Source organism: Pimephales promelas, chromosome 16 (genome assembly GCF_988280905.1).
Source record: "Pimephales promelas chromosome 16, fPimPro1.hap1.1, whole genome shotgun sequence".
Classification (NCBI taxonomy): domain Eukaryota; kingdom Metazoa; phylum Chordata; class Actinopteri; order Cypriniformes; family Leuciscidae; genus Pimephales; species Pimephales promelas.
This window is the reverse complement of record NC_142784.1, coordinates 29694667-29715393: the sequence shown is the minus strand read 5'-3', so window position 1 is coordinate 29715393 and position 20727 is coordinate 29694667. Positions and strand designations below refer to the sequence as shown.

The following is a 20727-nucleotide window of genomic DNA, read 5'->3' as shown; positions in this document are numbered from 1 at the left end:
ACCAGTCTCACTTGCTTGCCATGAGATCTGCATTACAATCCAATGAAAGTTGCGGGGAAAATGGGAAGGGTATTATTTGTTCCTGGAAGAACGAATGGCACAGCTTTAGGGATTGAGTATCCAGGGGCTCAAGGCAGATTAGAACTTGCCCCATCCAAAAAAGCCATGCATTCCTTTCATCTCCAAGACTGGACAAGAGTTTTCCTGGCAGCAGAAGAAAGCAGACACTAACCCCCACGGTCATGGAGACGGAAGTTCGTACAGTTGGAAAAGTTGGCTTTTCCGTGAGCACTACCCATATTTAGCCATTTGATTTGCCACAGGCCTCGAACAAAAGGTGGGAGATCAGACCATTACCATTTAGATGAGTCGCCAAGACGTCTTTTTTCATTTAGCAGCTGGCAGAGAGAGAGAGAGTGAGCGAAACCACAAACATGGAGGCCGTGGCAGTTCTTCCGTTTGAGTGACATCTGCGGCTGAGGGGAAATCAATAGGCCTGGCTTTTTAATTCTGACTGTCAGAGTAACATTGTCATCAGGAACACAGCAAATCAATCCAGCATCACTGTGCTGTACATCCCTGGTATTAACTTAAATTAACACTGTATCAGAGAGGTTTTCTTACCGTTGCACTGTCTAGTTGCACATCAGTTCAATTACCCATAAACATGTTATCTGGAAAGTGCCAGGGAGACGTTGTTTAAACTCATGCATTCACCATACTTTACTCCTTGCTCCATTTGCCAAACTTTGTTGAATGTTAGTTCACCCCAGAATAATAATACAAATATTCTTTATAACAGTGGTTCTCAACTCAACATGGTCGTTGAGCCTCAAATTCAAGCTAATTTATTTCTCAAAAATGGTTAACACACACAAAACCATCCCACTTTACTTTCACATGAGAAGTTCCCATTAACGTAATACAATATTTGTATTATTATTATTATAAATTGACAGGTTGAATTGGTTGATTTTAATGGCAATAGCTGGTCTTATAAACGTTGTATTTACGATTAGTTTTTAGTTTTTTTAAATGGAACATATAATTTCTTTTTTTATTTATTTTGTGTGAAATAATACCCGGTCATGGTCTCAGCCAGTTTCACAAGTTCGGCCAATGGTGATATGCGGCATAGCTGAATTTCCACAAGCTGTGTAATTGCGACTGATGTGGTAATGCGTTGTGTGGAGGTGGTAAATTGGAAGACGGGAATGCATGTCCTGTCTCTCCAGATATGGCAAAGTGCAAATGATTGACTTTTGAGGAGACTATACCATCTGCTGTAGTGCGTGTAGCCCGACGCGAACGCTGCCTGCGAGTCCTCTGGGCTCTCTTTGCAAGGATGTCTGCTTTTGTCGCCATCACTGTGGAAATTGGCCAATCCACCCGAGTGAGCAGATGTTGCTCTTTCCTCAGGGTCCAATGAGGAGGGCACGTCAACATTAGGTGCAGGGGCATTTTCTCCAAGGATGCGAGGGAGGCACTGCCTCGGAAAACAGTCTGATGTGTAAATAATTGAAAGTACAAAAATTGAAAACAAATAGATAAATCGCTTGTTTTAATGCCGAATCAAATTCCAAATCCACTAGTGTTGACTTGAAACATCTGTCAACATAATTGCATTAGTTCTGTTTATTGAAGATTTGAGAGTAAATGAGAATTTAATGATGTAAAAAGTAGTTATTTTCGAAGCAATACAAAAAAAAAAACTATATGAAATTTGAAATTTTGATAAAATATTTTACTCTGTGTATATATACTGTATATATTTATAATATATATAATATAATATAATGTATAATATATTTAAAAATACACAGAGTATGAACAAATAAATTTATTATTAATTTTTAAGTGTTAAACCCAAGTTGAAGGTTTGAGGATGAATGAGAATTTACCAGTTTTTAATTTTATTTGTATAATTTTGATGTTATTTTGATTTTAATTCATCTATCTATCTATCTATCTATATATCTATCTGTAGTATGTTGTATATTTTATTTTATTTTTTTTATTCTAAACTATTTTAATTATTCTGATTTCTTTTGATTATTTTAATTTCTTCTATGTAAAGCACTTTGAATTACCATTGTGTATGAAATGTGCTATGTAAATAAACTTGCCTTGCCTAAATTAAATAATATAAAAAATTACATTAATACATACTACATAAGTAAAAACCATTTAAAAAAATACATTGCAAACTGCTAAATAAAACAGCAAATGTATATATCCTACAAACACACAAATGTTGAGTTTTAGTAGCTGTATAGTGAAGTTTCTGCTTTACGGTCAATGGTCAGTGTGGCTATTTTTTCCTGATGTGATGGAAAATCACCAAGAGGGTCATTCACCCAGTACACTGACCCTCTCCTCGCACCATATGGTAGATATATGAGGCGTCGAGCTGACTGATAGATCTCATTTTCCACAGGTAAACTAGATGGCTTTTTCCCGGAGGACAGCTTCATAGACATGGGCGAGATAGACGTGGGCCGCAAAGTCGCTCAGCTGATCCCGCCTGGAATCTTCTGGAGGTCGCAGGTCTTCATTGACCACCCCATGTACCTCAAATTTAATGTGTCTCTTAGTAAAGATGCCTTGGTGGGGATCTACGGGAGAAGAGGCCTGCCTCCGTCGCACACACAGGTGGGTCAGAAAACTTAGTCTGTTCAGATAAATATTTATTATGCCTTTTCATTTTAAATGTGTGGATATTTGTTTGTGTTTTGCCATTTTAATAATTAAAGTAGAAAGAAATGACCAAAAAATAATAGGACAAGAGGGTGAACAGGATTGAGAGACTCAAAACCACTTGTCTTAAATGGAGTATGCATGCTAACCGCTAACCGCTAATTGTTGACGTTTTTTTGTTTTTTTTTCATTTTAAAAGTTGAATTCTGTGGATGGTCATCAGAGCTTTTTTATTAGTCAAACGAAGTCCAGCTTCAAACTTAAACCATTGGTTGAAAAGTGTCTATGTATTTTAACATGGAAAAAAACAAAACGACCTTACAAGCGCTTATCCTATTTCCGTTAAAAGGCATCAGAGCTTTTTTATTTCAATCAAAAATGAATCACTCCAATGTTTTTTGTTTGTCTCCCCCAACACACAAATTCATTCACCATTCATTTGTCAATAGGTTGTAGAAGTAGCATATTCCCCCAAGATTTCATTTCATTTTGTTGCATATCGTCTCAAAGGCTTTGACATAAACCGGCACTTAATTATAGTATTGAACACAGAGCATCTCTGCTTCTCGTTATTGATTTGGTTCATATATGTGCAGTGGTGTAATCATGTCAAGACTTTGGTTGATAGACTTTTTTATGTTTTTCTCCTCTTCAATTTTCTGCAAACAGATTTATTTTGTAAAACTGTTCCTTTATGGCACACGTAGATACAGTAATTTTATAATGTGATCTATGAGGAGGAAAATAAAGTCTTCAACTGTTATTGCAATTTATGGCTTAATGCTATGCTATGGCTTAAATTCTTACTGTCAAACAAGAATGCCAAGGTCATAATGTATGTCATACCAAAAAGAAAGAAATTAGAAACTATATTTTTTAACTAAACATAAACAATGTTATAAAAATCAGCATAAATAAAAGGACAGAAAACATTTTTTTTTTTTTTTTTTGTACAAATATGATTCCTAAATTTTTTATGATTTAGAGGTAAACTGTACAGGTTTGAGGTGTGAGATTCAATACATATATTTGCATAAATTGGTAGAGTGTGAGCAGCTGTCTCTTCACACCTAGTTCTCGCAGTCTCAACCTGCCCTGTCGCTCCTGATGGCTCCAACGTGTAGGACTTATCGGCTCCTGGAGGCTCATGTGTCAGTCCTAATGCTTGTTTGTGGTCTGGCTGTCTCTCCTTGTCTCCAGTTTGACTTTGTGGAGCTGTTGGATGGCCGTCGACTCCTGTCGCAAGGGTTTCCAGGTCTCGAGGGTCCTCCTTTTCCAGCCCAGCAGCGGAGCCTGATGCCACTCACTAGTCACGATACAGGCTTTATACAGTACATGGACTCGGGGATCTGGCACTTGGCTATATACAATGATGGGAAGGAGACGGAGCAGGTGTCCTTTCTAACAACTGCAATCGGTTAGTACGATATTAAATGGCAACGGCGCTAGAGCTTAAAACTTGGCTTTAAATAAAGCAATATATATACGTTTAAATGTGAAAATGGTTATTACTTCACATGTGAAATATGTAAAATAATGTTTGGATGGATCTTCAGTGATGATAGTCATGTTTTCTGATGAACACGGAAGTCTGGTTCACATATGTTCGGGCACTTGGCATATTCCAAAGAAAACCAGCGTTAGGCAAACCTGCCATTGTAATAAAAGTTTCTAATCTCTTGATTTTCTTTTTCTTTCAGTTCCCATTCATGATTGATATTGTAATTTCATTTGTGTTGTAAATTTTAAACAGATATCTGAAGCATGCTTTTTTCTAATGAAATAGTAGTCCACTGGTAGTTTCGATTGTAGCTCTCAAACCGTATTCACTTTATAGCCCTTAAAGGGTTAGTTCACCCAAAAATGAAAATTCTCTCAGTATTTACTCACCCTTATATTGTTCCAAACCTCTATGTGTTTATTTGTTCTGCTGAACACAAAGGAAGATATTTGGAAGAATGTTTTAATCAAACAGATCTCATTCCCCATTATGGTAGTCAATGGGGAATGAGATCTGTTTGATTAAAACATTCTTCAAAATATCTTCCTTTGTGTTCAGCAGAACAAATAAACACATACAGGTTTGGAACAACATGAGGGTGAGTAAATACTGACAGATATTTCATTTTTGAGTGAACTAAACCTTTAATACTGTAATTGTGGACAAATGTGGGCACAGAGGACTCAGGTGTGATCCTAATTTTTTTAAAAAAGTTTTGTCTATCCATTTATGGTGTTTTTTTTGTTTTTTTTTACTTTGGGGGTATTTTTGAATTTATTTACTTCAGTTAGTACCATATTTTCTATGTAAATTATGCTTATTTTTATGTTTTATTTTTTAAATTTTTTTTAACTACATTAAAATATCATTCCAATAAGTTCTTAGAGATAAAACCAAGATGAAGTGACTTTGCTGTCACCTGGTGTCTTATTTTGGCTTATTTTAGAATGCTCTAAATTACAGTTTTTCCCATTCATTTCTATGGGTGCCCATTTTTGACCCAAATACAAGATTAAGGAGTTTTTTTTTCACCCACTTAACATTGTAGAATTGAGTCAAAAAAAAATTGTGTGTGTTCAGGAGGCAAACTTAGGAAAAGTAGCCAAGTCTTGTACCGCTCAGATCAAGGAAGTATTTATTAAAAAATAAATCAAAACTATTTTGCCCACATTTGTCCAGAATACGGTTTTAGGGTTAGGTAGTCGTCCAGATTTCTAAAATGATTTCCTCTTAAACCTCCGAAATATTGATTCAGAAAGAAATCAAATACCCACACGACCCTTTTGTTTGTAACAAAAAAAAAAAAAAAAAGTTAGTAATTCATCTGTAGATTTTCTCTTGGGTCGATCTTGTAATCAGGTGGCAGTAAAATCATCGACCTCATGTTCCTATTTCAGTCCGCTAACGTCCAAATATGGCCCAAGTCACCACGAAATGGACATATAACTAAACTAAACTAGACCATTAATGACTTTGACCTTGAGATTATCCACCAAATAGGGCGTATGTCACCATGATATGGACAATAAATGTAAAGGTCAAAATTATTCTTGCTTAGTTGCTGTGGTGCTTCTTCATTGACATGCCATTTTCCAAATTGAAACTTCGTTCTCAATTCATGTAGTCGCCTAAACGATCTTAGAACTGATATGGCTTTGATAGACAATCCCAGCCAGAATTATCCAACATTATTCCCTCAAACAAAATCTGAATAAGGCATTGCTAGAAATCTTCACCTGCACCGTGTTACTTGTCAGAGCATATATTCCCCTTTTTTGCATCGCTATCTCAGCCAGTCTAGACCTCTACAGAGTAATCAAGGTGGATTTGAATAAGAAAGATTGCGGAAATGAGCAGTGCTCAGTCTCTATGCCTGCGTGTGTTCTTCGCTGATGGCTCGAAAGTCTCTTGTTAGTTTTTGAGTGCCTCCCAGCGAAATCCCGCTTCCCATTTGCTGTCTATTTGCATAGAACACAGTGGCCTTGATTCAAAGCTTCTGATTGACGACCCTTCCGTTCCCCCATGCATATTATTGGTCATTATTTGATCATATTCACGTGAAAGACTTTGCCATTCCATCCTTTGCCATGCTTGGAGGCGATTTTGATTTTGTCCTTTCCGTTCCGCATCCTGAAAGCGGCTTTGATTAGCATGAGTGCGTCAGGAGGGAGGGCAGAGCTCGAGGCCGTCGTGAGGTTTCAGCTTTCGTAGAGGTGGCAGCTGGGAGCTGTTCTCACATGCTCTTTAATTAAACGCTCCTGGGCCATGGTCCATCTGCGACGACAGGGAGGAGGGGTTTGCCAGCCTGTCGATCGATGCGAGTGTGTCTGCCACACATCCATTTCTGCAGTTCATGCTCATCGGGGGAAAGACGGCACCGCACCCTGTTACCCCCCAGCAAGGATGGAATACGATACCTTAAATATACGAGACGTGACATGGTGGTTTAGGGTGGCGGAAGATGAGAAGCCAGTCTGTTTATCCTGTGTTCGGTGCTCTTGAATGCAACCTCCATTGGGAGTTTGTTGGCCACCTGCAGTTCAGGGCCAAGACGGTGGGCTTCAGAGAAAGAGGGCCTGGAATAGGAGTCATGCCTGAGTTGATTTGATTCTGAGCTGTGGTGGTGCTCAAAGGGAGGCAGAAAGTGGAGGTGAAGAACAAGGAGATTGAGAGGTGAGAAAGACTGAAAGAAAGTAGGTCAGGTGGATGGTGACCTTCAGCGGGATTCAAACTGCACCCGGTTTTCAGTACAGAAACACTGAATAAGCCCATAGTAAACACTATCACTGAGGCGTTTTTTAGGACATCATGCTATTTGTTTTGGCTTCCCGACCAATGGCACTGGTGTGAGATTGAGGCGTGGCTCTCTGTTTGTCTTGACCAATTGACCTATGGCTAAGCCACGCCCCCTCCACTCACTCGGACAAACAGTCAACATTCGGGGACAGGCGCTATGGCAGGTGTCACAGTAAGAGACATTTCACATTTCACAGGAGGCAATTGGTGATTTTTAGGGGACAGAAAGATTATATATCATCTCGAAGTCACCTAAAGGGCCTTAACTATGCATTGGAGGGTTATATTAATAATTTTATTGTTGAGAAGGTCGATGAAAAGCGGCAAAAATGTCCAGGTCAACGTGTAAACATGATAACCCTGCATATCGTTGCCATCACCGTTTGGTGCTACAGTATTAACATGAATCATTCAGCACAACATTGTTAACATTTGTTATATTGATTATTTACAGATACGTTAATGAAGCTAAGTGACATGTACAACGCAGCTAGAAGTCAACGTTTTCTAATGTTAGGCTAACTTTTACGTTCAAATAAGATAACGTTCAAATACGTTGTAACATCCTTGTTTAATTTATCCACGTTTAGTTGGTGTTAATGTATATAACTTAATCCAGAGCAGAAACTTATCACGAGGCTGAATCTCGGTTGAGATGTGGCTTGGGAATTTAAAAAAAAAATCACACCGTCGCCCAGCCTCTCGGGAACCTAGTGTCGGAGTTGCATGTGGCCCATGAACACTGTTTGACCATTGTAAACTTAAAATGACAAGAAAAAATGAATGAAAACCGACTAACTGTAGTTCATTTCAATGTATGTGGAAGCAGAGCATGTCCGAGTGTATTGGGTTAGCTGCGCATTGTGATTGGCTCATCGCGTTTGAGGGCGTGGCTTAGCCATAGGTCAATTGTGGGCGGGGAACTGTTCAGGAAACAAGACATTGTCATTGTTTTGACAGTTGGTCACTAGAGCGTTGCACACTTCTATAATATTATTCCTTTATGCATTTATGTGAATAATTACGGAGCCCCTCTAGTCCCAAATTGGTAAAAAAATTAATTATAACTATCTTGTGGCCTCAAGATAGTAACTCGTGGCCTCAAGATACTAACTCGTGGCCGAAAGATAGTAACTCGTAGCCACAAGATACTAACTCGTGGCCATAAGATATTTACTCGTGGCCTCAAGATAGTAACTCGTGGCCTCAAGATACTAACTCGTGGCCACAAGATACTAACTCATGGCCTCAAGATAGTAACTCGTGGCCACAAGATAGTAACTCGTGGCCTCAAGATAGTAACTCATGGCCTCAAGATAGTAACTCGTGGCCACAAGATAGTAACTCATGGCCTCAAGATAGTAACTCGTGGCCACAAGATAGTAACTCGTGGCCTCAAGATACTAACTCGTGGCCTCAAGATAGTAACTCGTGGCCACAAGATACTAACTCGTGGCCGAAAGATATTAACTCGTGGCCTCAAGATAGTAACTCGTGGCCACAAGATAGTAACTCGTGGCCTCAAGATAGTAACTCGTGGCCACAAGATACTAACTCGTGGCCACAAGATACTAACTTAGTATCTTGAGGCCACGAGTTACTATCTTGAGGCCACAAGATAGTTATAATTAATTTTTTTTTACCAAAGTGGGACTAGAGGGGCTCCGTAGAGAAAAGAAATCGCAAAGAGATTTTTAGTATTTCTATTTGTCTCCCATAGATTCCAGTGAGATTAAATATATTGCAAATGAAGACTCTTAAGTCTCCTGCATCTCAGACCCTGGTAATCACACATGACATTTGTAGAGTTCCTGAAATTACCTTGACAGTGTTTCAAACTGTGTGCAATCAAAAGTCAGATTTCAAAATGAACATTTCTTATAACGGTCTTCCAAGGCGAATGTACTAATACTATACAATCCACATTCAAATAGACTTGACATCTCAATGAAATCTCCGGAGCTAGAAGAGCAACTTCCGTGCAATACAGATTTCCTCTGAGTACACATATGCTGTGTTCCATAAGGGACCTAAAGTTGAATATCTCTATTGTTCTTGTTCTTTCTCTCTCTGTGAATCTCTATTTTTGTTTCCTCCTCTTTTTTATTTTTTTATTTTTTTGCCTCTCTCACCATAATTCTCATGACTCCTCATTACGGAGCTGTGGTATCCGTCCCATGCGCGACACAGTCTCATTTGTCCCCGCCATGTGGTCTTCCGTTGTCAAAGTTATCAAGGATGCGTCTCTTGCTGTGGCTTGCTGATTGCTCTGGTCCCTCGGCCTTCAGAGCAGCCGACAGGCCTTCAACAACAGTTCTAATATTAGATATGTATCACAAATTGAAGCCAAGGACAACAGTAAACAAGAGCAAAAAGGAGTAATTAATGTCAGATCAGTTCAAGAGCCTAAAGATGGTGTGTGTAATCATTCCTATTGCTTATACTTGGAGTTAAACCACAGTTATATTGAGAAAATCCATTTCCCAAAAAGGATTTAATTTGAATCAATTGATGTTAATTCATCTATTCGGACCAACGCACTGTGATCGGCTCATCGTTATTTTTCGATTTGATCAAGAACGTAAACCAATGCCAACGGTGTTTGTGTATATAGTAGCTAGTCAGTTTGATGCTATTATGTAAAACAAACGTGTATAAAGTAAAAAAAATATAGGAAAATTACCATTCAGAAACGTTTAGTAAGAGCCATGTGTGGTGAGGTTCTTCTTGCCTCTCTTCATCGTCGCTTTCTGGGTGTGATTCTGGCTCAAACTGATACTGCAGTATCGACACCATTATTTACATTAGACAGGAACACATATGCAACTTTCGCCATTAAAGGTAATGGACGTGAAGTATCGGGACAACGTGCACTACACAGTTTAGCCAATCACAACACACTGTACCAAAATAACCAATCTGAGCCCACTGCCTGTTTCTGAGGGAGTGGTTTCATAGACTCAGGAAGTCAACCAGTCATTCAAATCACTTACAATAAAGGTGAAATTTATGAAAAATAAGACTTTTTAACCCTTGTGCATCAATTTAAAAAAGTTACACATAGGTAAAAAGAGGACAAAAATGTCCATGTCAAAAAACTGTCATAAAAATGTGACGCTTTGGAGCACAGACTTAAGTTTGGTATCATTTTAAAGAAGACCCTTTGCAGATTATTGCTGAAGTAAAAAAAAATAATAATAAGTAAATCCAAAAAAAAAAGTTATATAGGTATAAGTTTATGAAAATTATTTATAAAATAGTATTTTATATAAAATATATATTTTTTAAATCAGGTTGAACTCAATACTACAATAAAATCAAAGCCATAAATCTAAATAGGTTGTGTTCCAAATTTGAGGATGATATCTCAAAAAATGAGCTTTCGGTAACAGTTTGTTTGGGCGTAGTAACATATTTTCCCCATTGGGTCCCAGCAAAACCCCACTGGAGCTCACAGTGATTGGATTTGAATTTGCAGTTTTTCTCTCTCAGTCTGACAAACACACACATGCGCACACACACACATATTTTTTTATAACACACATACTAACCACACTCTGACATCCATACCAACACACCGACACAAATATCGTTGCATAATTTATCCAGTTGGCTCTATAGTATGCCGAACCAGAAAACAGGAATAAAGCGACATTTGTTTTATAGGCCAAACTTAAAAAAAATGACACCATCTGATAAAAAAATAGTAAAAAATTAAATTTTGAAGCCTTGCCATCAGAACGAAAGCCTCTTAACAAAGATTGCATAATTTTATAGTTAACTGAACCGGGGATTAAAAATGGCAGTTTTAATGGGTTTTAATGGGGACATTTTTGTCCAAAAGGGGCTAAGAGGGAGTATTTTTTGCACCTAATGCAAAAAATATTTTTTTAAGAAAATGATGGTGAAATAGTAAAATTCCAATAAAAATACACACCTGTGCCAAGTTTTTTGCAGTTAGCTTTAACACAGGCAAAGTGATCAAAAAAAACAAAACTGAAAAGGACAAAAATGTCCACAAGGATGCACAAGGGTTAAAAAAGAAAAAACACAAATACATGTTATATTGCACCCCATAAACACGATCATGCAAAGAAAAAAAGCAGTAAACCACTCCTTTAATCATTATTTGGGCGGATGATAAAATGGCCGACAAACCTAACAGACTTACAATTCAATGAGAAACCCGAGCCATATGTTGAGAACAAAATATCATAAAGACTTTGAAACAATAAGCATCCACCAAGAAGTCTCCGTGTTCTCCGTGTGTGACATTGATTAAAGTCTTTAAAGCATGAAGTGCTTAGAAATATGGACACTTTTTACGAATTTATGGCTGGATAGACTTAAAGATGGAATTATATGTGACAGTTCTGAAGGGAACAGGGTCTGGACTGCAGGTACTGAACTCAGATCACCCGTAGTGTCAAAAATGCTTTACATGAGTGACAATCACAGCGAGAGATAAATTGTAGAGACTTTCTTGACAGATATGAAGCGAAAAAGCCATCTTGTGTATAATTGTATCTGTTGACGTAAATACAGTTGGCGAAAACTTCATGATTTTCAGGGTACTATACACCCATAAACTCCCGTCTACAGCCACCACAGGCTTTTGAGAGACCTGTGTGTGCCCTAGGCTTAGAAATGGAGACTGGAAGCCTTCAAAACCCTACCGAAGTCTTGATAGGCTCGGGTGTACCAGGGGATGGCCAATCTGCCAGCCTTTTCCTCTCACATCAAGAGACTTGTGCCTTTAAAATTGGTTCAAAAACATTCTCTGTGGCACAGTCTAGTTACAGCCCTCTCTCCTTCTTTTCTCCTCCGTTCAGCTTCCCGTCTGTTGCATCCTCTGCGATGATTGACTCTCTTGAGGAAGGGGAAGGCTGTGTCCGGGCTCACATTTCCAGCCCTTTGTCCGGCACAAAAGCATCTTTGTCGAGAGAGCTCAACCACAGGCGCACCAGTGACTCCTTAGAGAGGGAATATTTCTCACTGCTTTTTCATGTTTAATTCAGGTTGCATCTGATTTTAGCTGCACATAATTGTCTGTGGATTTGCCTCAGTACAAAAACGGAGGTTTATCACGTCGGTAAATTTACTGCGTGTCGTCATTTAAGTTCACGATGGGGAAATGTGTCCCCGCCGATTTATGGAAAAATATATCTAATACGGAGGAAATTGTTCCAATTGTCAAAAACGTAGCCTATGTTTTAACAAGTGATGTTCTAGCACCAATTAATTTGTTGTAATGCTTTTCCGTGCCTCCGTTTGAGTTTTTATCAGTCTCAGAAAGTGATTCACGATTAGCATTTGGTAGTTGATCCATGCGTTTATCCACTAAGCTACAGAATCCCGGGACAGACAGCGGCAGATGTAGCAACAAATAAAAAGTCCACTTGAGGACTTTAATCGGTCATCAAAAATGATTGCAAATCACTCTGTAAAGAGTTTTATGTTGAAAAAATTCAAAAGTGTTACATTATTTTTTTTAAAACTTACCAAAGTCATTGTTTGCATGTCAGTTTAGACTTGGAGCACTCTGTGTATCCATATATTATATGGAGCCTTTATGCATATTTATGACAAACGAACGAATATATACAAACAAATTCATATTCATGAGTTTCAAGTCTGTGATGCCTTGATCACTTAAGACAGTTAAATGCTTCTAGATTGCAGTCAGTGTGAACAGATGATGTCTACCAAGAATCAAGCAACAGTTCTCGGTCTAATAGATCCGCAATCTTTAGGATATACTCCTGCTGAAGTCTGAAATCTTGTAATTGACATGTCGACATTCCTCGCATTTAAAATTAGCACGCCTCACTGAAGGAGGGTGTTAGATGGAATTTCCATTAGCCGTGTCACTGGATGTGTCGTGCACTCTTGTTGGTTTTTGCAGTGGTCAAAAGCAGCTCCAGTAATTACAGAGAGTTCCTCATTAGGCTGAAGTAAATTCGTCAAGTGGCTCCACTTGAGTTCACTTCACCTTAGACCTGCTGGCTAACAGGAAATGTTGCACTTTGTTTACTCATATTTATGGAAAAATAATACTTTCTTTTTATACCTGCACTTGATTAGATTTGTTTTTTAACAATCACTTTTCAGTCCCTCCAGAAAAACGCGATTATGTGATCGCTGAATTCAATGCAAAATCAACCAAAGTCCGCATATTTATGCGGGGCCGCATTTTTTCAAATACGCCGCACTTTCGCCGCATAAATTGCCGATTTCCGTGCAAAATATGCGGGGTTTGCATAATTTCATAATCATCGCATTTTCGTTGCAAAAAAAGTCACATGTATCTTAGCAGAAAGTTGAAAAATGTTGCGTTTGCTTCACATAAGAGCAGCCATTTCCCCCTGTTTCCATGGGAACGTTATGAAGTGACGCAATTACGCGACGCCAGACAGACTCACGATTGACATCTCACAAATCGAACTCGTATAACTGTCTGTCACACGTTCTACTGTCACATCGTTACTTAATAAACAACATAAGATAAAAGAAGTAGCATCAAACAGAAATTACACGCACACATGGGGTGTTCGAGGCGCACATATAACACTGCAGAGAGTTCAACAGGGAGCGCGCAGCTCTTAAAGGGGCCAAACCATATTTACACTCGTTACAGTGTGAAATAAAACAAGATGAGAAATTAAATATTCCCAGCACTTTCTATGATGTAGTATGCTTGCTTATCAAAGGAAGTAATAATAAATGACTCTTATATTAACAGGATGTTGGGGAAATCACTTTTTTTCTCTTTTTCATCAAACCGCAATTTTTGCAAGTTCCCTAAATTTTTGCAAATTCCAGCAATTTCATCGCATAAAATTGCATAAATATCCCACATATTCCATCGCATTTTTAAAGAAAACGGGCCGCATAATCAATCAATTTTTTGCCCACAACAATCACAAAAAAACTCAGCGTTTTTCTGGAAGGACTGAATACTATTATGGTAAATGTTAAATATAAATCGCAAATTTTTTCACAAATTTTTGGAAATTACCACCACAAAATCAGTCATTTTGATCGCAAAAATCACAAAAAAAAAAAACGTGAAATCCTGGAGGGACTGACTTTTTAATGGAGACCATACATTTTGTAAAAAAAAAAAATCTTCAAGGGATAGTTCACTTTGAAATAATTTTTTGATATGTTTTAGCTTAGCTCAAGGGCATCCAAGATGTATGTCTTTGTTTCCACAGTATTTTCAATTTTTATATTTTTAGGTCAAACCGTTCTTGTCTGTCAGTCATATAATGGAGACTTAAGGCCCGTACACACCGGGACGAATATCAGCGCGCGTTATTCGTCAGCGTTTTTCAACGCGTTTTTTGTGTTCACACCCAAGCGTTTTTCGCTGACGATAAGCCGAATGAACATGCAAATTCATTCCCTGACATTAGATGGCGCTTAATGTAAAACAGAAATAATAATAGAATACTATACTATGGTGATCATATTCATGTCTCAATGTTTTATTATGACAGATAGAAAAAAACCGAATGAAATAATGATAGAAATAATGTCTTCTGTATTAGAAAAATATGTAGGCCTAAATAATAAATAACTAAAAGAAATGCCTCCAAATGTAACAAAAAATAGCTCTCACAAACTTACAAAAACGAACTTACAAAATCTATTTATATCTTTAGTTTTCATTCTCTTTATCTTGTTTTTCTTCCTCGTCCACCTTGTTTGCCCATCTATATTTTGCTGTAGGACTGATCTTTCCCAGCAGTTTTTGTTTGAAAACCAGGACATTTTCATCACTTAAAAACAGCCAGACAGGACGTCAGGACGTTTTTTTAGGGCGGCGCGTCAAACCAAAAAAACGAACCCGAGGCGTTTTTTTTAAAAATGACGCTTTTACGCGTGGCGTTTTTCGCGTCGGTGTGAACACTCACATTGGCGCCCATTGTTTAGTCACGAGGCGTTAAACGTCGACGAATAACGCGCACGAAATTCGTCCCGGTGTGAACAGGCCTTTATGGTCACCACCTCAAAGAGCATGCACAGAGAAGTCCAAATTAAACATGATTTAATGACTCGTAAAAGTAAGTACACATTGATGGCCTAAGACATGAAACGAGCGGTTTGTGTGAGAAAACAAACAGTATCGTTTTTTCCTCTTGTAACCACATGTTTTGAAATTGTTTTTCGTAATTTAGCATATGAAAAAAAAATCACCTCCAACAGACATGTTAGCAACCTCTGTTGTTTTGCTAAAATCTAAATAAGTAACAACACTTTAATATCAGTTCTGTCTTTGAGTTCTGTAAGTTAAGGATATTTTGAACTATAAATAGTGAATTGTTTTTCCTCCCTCATATGACCCCTTTAAAATTGAAACGGAACCTAAAGTACAACAGAAAATTAAGCTTTTGGGCTTTATGGAAAGAAGCACTGATGAATGTGTGTGTCGTTCTGACAAACATTGATGACATTCTCTTGCAGACTCTATCGATGACTGTCCTAGTAACTGTTTTGGAAATGGAGACTGTGTGGCTGGAAACTGCCACTGTTTTCCTGGCTTTAGAGGACCCGACTGCAGCAGAGGTGACGTTTCTGTTTACCTACTCCTCCATTAGCCTACTTTTCTCTCTTTATTACTTTCGGTCCTTCATCCCTGCAGTCATTTCCTCTTCACTTTCTCTGTCACTGGTCATGGTAGCAATGTTTTTCAGCTATACAAGCAACTGTCATAAAATAAATGGTTGAGCTAACAATCAAATTCAATTATTTGTGTGTGTTTATGTATGTATTGTTATGTACAAATTTATGAATTTGTAATTTAATTAATTACACGATGTGGCGATTAATTAATCGCAAATCAAATTTAGCTGAGAAATTACTCCCAAAAGATCATTTAAAGTCATCATTGAGTTAACCCTCTGGGGTCTAGGGTTTTTTGGGGTTCTTGAGATGTTTTGATATGATGTGAAATTTGTGCTTTTTTCAGTTGCTTATAAAGAAATTAATGGCACCGGTGAAATTACACTCTGTTTAGCACAAACAGGGCTACCATAATATGTGAGCATCATGTATGTACATGTTTGTATTTTTGAGAGAATATTGTTTATGCGTGGTTATTGAAAAAACTAAAAATGAAAGTTTCTGAAATAAGGCCACAAAACACATACAAAATATGCGTCCACAAGACTTTGGACTAATGGATGTTTGAAAAGCATCAAATAGACATTACAAGTAGCTTCAGAATTATTATTTTTTTATTAATTTGATTCAAGATAGAATTTATAATAAACTTTTAGGCTTTAACAGACTGGGTGCGTAAATGATGACAGAATTCATATTTTTTGGTAAACTATACCTTTAATGGCTTTTTATTAATATGGAGAAATGAAATATTTTAATTGTAATTGAATGGCACTCTAAATAAGAAACTAAAACTGCCAATAGGTAGCTGTAAATGTCTAAATTAGTAAGTCATTGAATCATCGTTTTGCCCGATTGATTTGCTCAAAAAATGCATTCATTTACAAATTAGACACTGTTGTGTGTTGCTCTTAGATTATAAAATCAATGCTTCATATGCTTTGATAATTCTAACACGTCATTTTTTATTTATAAATCGTTAATTAAATGAATGCGGTAAATTTAATTAAAAGTGCTTCATATGTAAAGACATTAAGATACTATATAAATCTTGAAAGGTGTATATATATATCACTTCAAATTGTATGCATTAGGGTTCATGAGAACAAAAATAGTATAGTCGCTTTGTAACTGTGGTATTTTCCCAGACATCAAGGTAAAAAAAAAGAGGTTCTCTTGTGCCCCGTCACTTCAACATTGATTTTTCATACATGGGTTCTGTTCTCTCACTGCTGTTTGCATGTTTCCTGTGTATTCTAGTCCCTGATCATTCGCTATTCAGTAATCCCTTGTTTATACATAAAACTTCTGGATCGATGTGGTTTCACATACTTTTACTACTGTAGCTTTTGCTGCAGTGCCCATATTGATTTTCACACACAGACATGAGTTGAGTCCAGCAGGCCAGCCCAAGCTACATTTGGCAGCTCTTTGACATGCTGTGTGTATGTGTGTATTCTTTCCAGCGTCCTGTCCGGTGCTTTGCAGTGGGAACGGTCAGTACCTCAAAGGCCGCTGCATGTGTCACAGCGGTTGGAAAGGATCCGAATGTGATGTTCCTACTAACCATTGCATCGACATTACCTGCAGCGGACATGGCACGTGCATTGTGGGAACTTGCATCTGTAATCCAGGCTACAAAGGGGAGAACTGCGAGGAAGGTACCAGAGTGTATATTAAAAAAAAATATATATATATATATATATATTTTTTTTTTATAGTAAAACACTTGCACCCAATATACACTACTGGTCAAAATTTAGAATTATTTTTTTAATATGTTTTTGAAAGATGTTTGTATTCTTGACAAAAAAACGTTTTCAGTGTCACTATCCTTCAGATATCATACTTATATTCTGATTTGCTGGTCTAGAAATATTTCTTATTACCAATGTTGGCTGGATATTGATACCATTCGAAAGTTTGGGTTGAGTAAGGTTTTAAAAAGGATTTTTTATGCATTAAATTGATAAAAAATGACAAAGACATATTATAATGTTACAAAAATGTTTCTGGAACTTGCTATTCATAAAATAATCAGGAAAAATAAATCACAAAAATATTAAGCATATTGTGAAAGCATATTAAAAATATTAAAAGCATATTAAGCATATTAAAAATATTAAAATATAAAACTGTTTTCAATATTTATAGTAATATGAAATGTTTCAGCATATTAGATGATTTCTGAAAGATCATGCGACACTGAAGACTGGGGTAATTATTACATTTTAAATAGATTACAATAGAAAACTTCCAAGCTTTTGTCCAGTAGTGTATGTGTAATATCGCACCATTATACATCCGCAATACATTATACAATGTCAGAGCTATTTTAGTGTTGCCGTTGCCCCTCTTTTTTATACATCAAATTTACATGCACCAAATCACACAGAAATGTAGAAAGAGGCCCGTCCTGGCCTTTTTTAGTATGCATATGTACCCTTCTGAACATTTAAGATGGGCGTACATGACCTTCGAGTTTTCGAGCAGGCCCATAAGTATCCGACTCGTCTCGTTCCGCCTAGGAAGTCTCCTCGCTCCTTCACATGCATTATAGATACTTCCGTGGGTCCAAAGCAATCCATTAAGAGAAGAACAATTCATTTGGGTCAAGATCCAATGAGTCAAATTTGCACCGAGAAGCCTGAGCCGAGACCACGGCCGCCCGACGACTGGGGCGACCGAGCTGTGAAGAGATAAGATTAAAGTAGCCATTGTGTTTGGCACTTTTTGAAGGCTCTCATTTGAAGATGAAAAATGATGTGGGCGATTTTGACAAATGGGATGTTCTGACTCTTCTGACCCCCGGCAATTCTATTTCGGGTCTCACCGTTGGCCGTTGAGGAAGAGAATATCGACGCTGGCCCTTTAACGGTTCTACCTTTCTTCGCCGCGACCTTCAGGCGGTGATGATTAATTGCCAGGAGAGAGGCTCTTGTCATTTAGCCTATGATCTCTGTGCCTTGTGCCCAAACCATCTGCTAAGAGACCCGAACTCCTGCTCGTCTATAGGAACGGCCTCTCCACCCATTTGTGTCATGGTAAAGGGAGTCGGCAATGTAGCGACCCCATCCCTCCTTTCCCATCATGTCCCAGCTGGCCTCATGTTAGCCATCTGTGAGGGCACATTCTGGTTTCGCATAGTTGTACACTACCGTACAAAAGTTTTGGAGGCGGAAAGATTTCTTTCCCAATGAAATTAATGCAAGTGTGTCAGTAAAGACTTTTACGAAAGTCTTTTTTAAATAAACGCAGCTCTTTTGGACTTTTTATTCGTATAAGTATCAAAACAAAATATTAAGGCAAAACTGTTTTCAACATTTTTCATAATCACTTTCATATTTCGTTTTTTCTAGTATTATATTGTTTGTTTTGTTTTAGCATTCTGTTTGTTCAAGCATTCTATAGTTTGTTTGTTGTAGCATTCTATAGTTTGTTTTGTTTTAGCATTCTTTTATTTGTTGTAGAATTCTATAGTTTGTTTGTTTATCATTATATTGTTTTTCTTGTTTTAGCATTCTGTTGTTTGTTCTAGCATTCTATAGTTTTTGTTTTAGCATTATATTGTTTGTTTTGTTTTAGCATTGTAGGGTTCTTTCAGCATTCTGATGTTTGTTTGTTTTAGCATTGTATCGTTTGTTCTAGCATTCTATTGTTTGTTTTGTTTTAGCATTCTGTTGTGTGTTGTAGCATTCTGTAGTTTGTTTTGTTTTAGCATTCTGTTGTTTGTTGTAGCATTCTATTGTTTGTTTTGTTTTAGCATTCTGTTGTTTGTTGTAGCATTCTATAGTTTGTTTGTTTTAGCATTATATTGTTTGTTTTGTTTTAGCATTCTGTTGTTTGTTCTAGCATTCTGTAGTTTTTGTTTTAGCATTATATTGTTTGTTTTGTTTTAGCATTGTAGGGTTCTTTCAGCATTCTGATGTTTGTTTGTTTTGGCATTGTATCGTTTGTTCTAGCATTCTATTGTTTTGTTTGTTTTAGCATTGAATCGTTTGTTCTAGCATTCTATTGTTTTGTTTGTTTTAGCATTGAATCGTTTGTTCTAGCATTCTATTGTGTGTTTGTTTTAGAATTAAATCGTTTGTTCTAGCATTCTATTGTGTGTTTGTTTTAGCATTGAATCGTTTGTTCTAGCATTCTATTGTTTTGTTTTAGCATTCTGTTGTTTGTTCTAGCATTCTATTGTTTTTGTTCGTTTTAGCATTGAATCATTCGTTCTAGCATTCTATTATTTTAGTGTTCTATCTTTCATTCCAGCAATCTATTGATTGTTTGTTTTAAAAATGTATTGTTTATTTATTCTAGCATTTAATAATTTCTAATAATTAGGAATTTGTTCAAGCATTCCATCATCCGCTCTGTTTTAGCATTTTATTAAGTATTCATTCGTCTCAGCATTCTATCATTCTATCTTACCAAATTTTTTTGAACTAGTTTTCAAGTTAAGAATGACATTTGAATGCTTTTGAATTTCAATTTATTGCAATTTTTACTTTGTTACATTTAAATTCAAATTGCTGTTGTGCATTCTACTTGCAACCTTAAGTCAAATTCAGGAATTGAAATTACAAAGGCATTCACAGTTCAGCTCTAAATAGTGTGGAACCCTGCTGCCTACATTTTTTTCCCCATTGAATGTCATATTTGAAGTCAAATGGGTTGCAAAAACTGCTAAAAACGAAAAACGTATTTTAAGAACATCCGTCCTGAGAATGTTTGCTGGGCGTAACTGATCCCAGTTCATTTTTCAACAAGGATTAGAAATGAATTAAGAGTAACATGGGTGCAGGAAGCATATAGTTTTTTGCCCATGGGTCATTGTAGGTGTCCTTGTTTGCATTCTGTCACGCTTGGTATTGGGTTCACAGTAAGTAGGGGGGGACCACATCCAGCATCGCTTTTCAATTTAGCAGAACATGCTCCGACCGCGCCAGTCTTTTCCCTTCCCGGCGCTAGGAGGAAATCTCATTACCAGCAGCTAGAGAAGTCAGAGAGAGAGAGAGCAACACTCTTCCCACCTGCCAGTTTACTGCATGACAGCGAATGTTGCCATTTAATTTGACCGTTTGTAAATCCTGTTGCTCTCAGGGTTTTTAGTA

General features: G+C 37.3%; 1 protein-coding gene across 11 annotated transcripts in view; it reads left to right on the top strand.

Moving 5' to 3' along the window:
- Positions 1-20727, top strand: part of tenm4 (teneurin transmembrane protein 4) — a 267387-nt gene that overhangs the window by 144899 nt on the left and 101761 nt on the right. For all 11 annotated transcript variants that reach the window (XM_089121430.1, XM_089121432.1, XM_089121433.1 and 8 more), the window contains 4 exons: positions 2438-2652; positions 3898-4114; positions 15464-15565; positions 17089-17283. In XM_089121430.1, coding sequence (XP_088977556.1) covers positions 2438-2652; positions 3898-4114; positions 15464-15565; positions 17089-17283 — 729 coding nt within the window. The remainder of the gene's footprint in view (positions 1-2437; positions 2653-3897; positions 4115-15463; positions 15566-17088; positions 17284-20727) is intronic.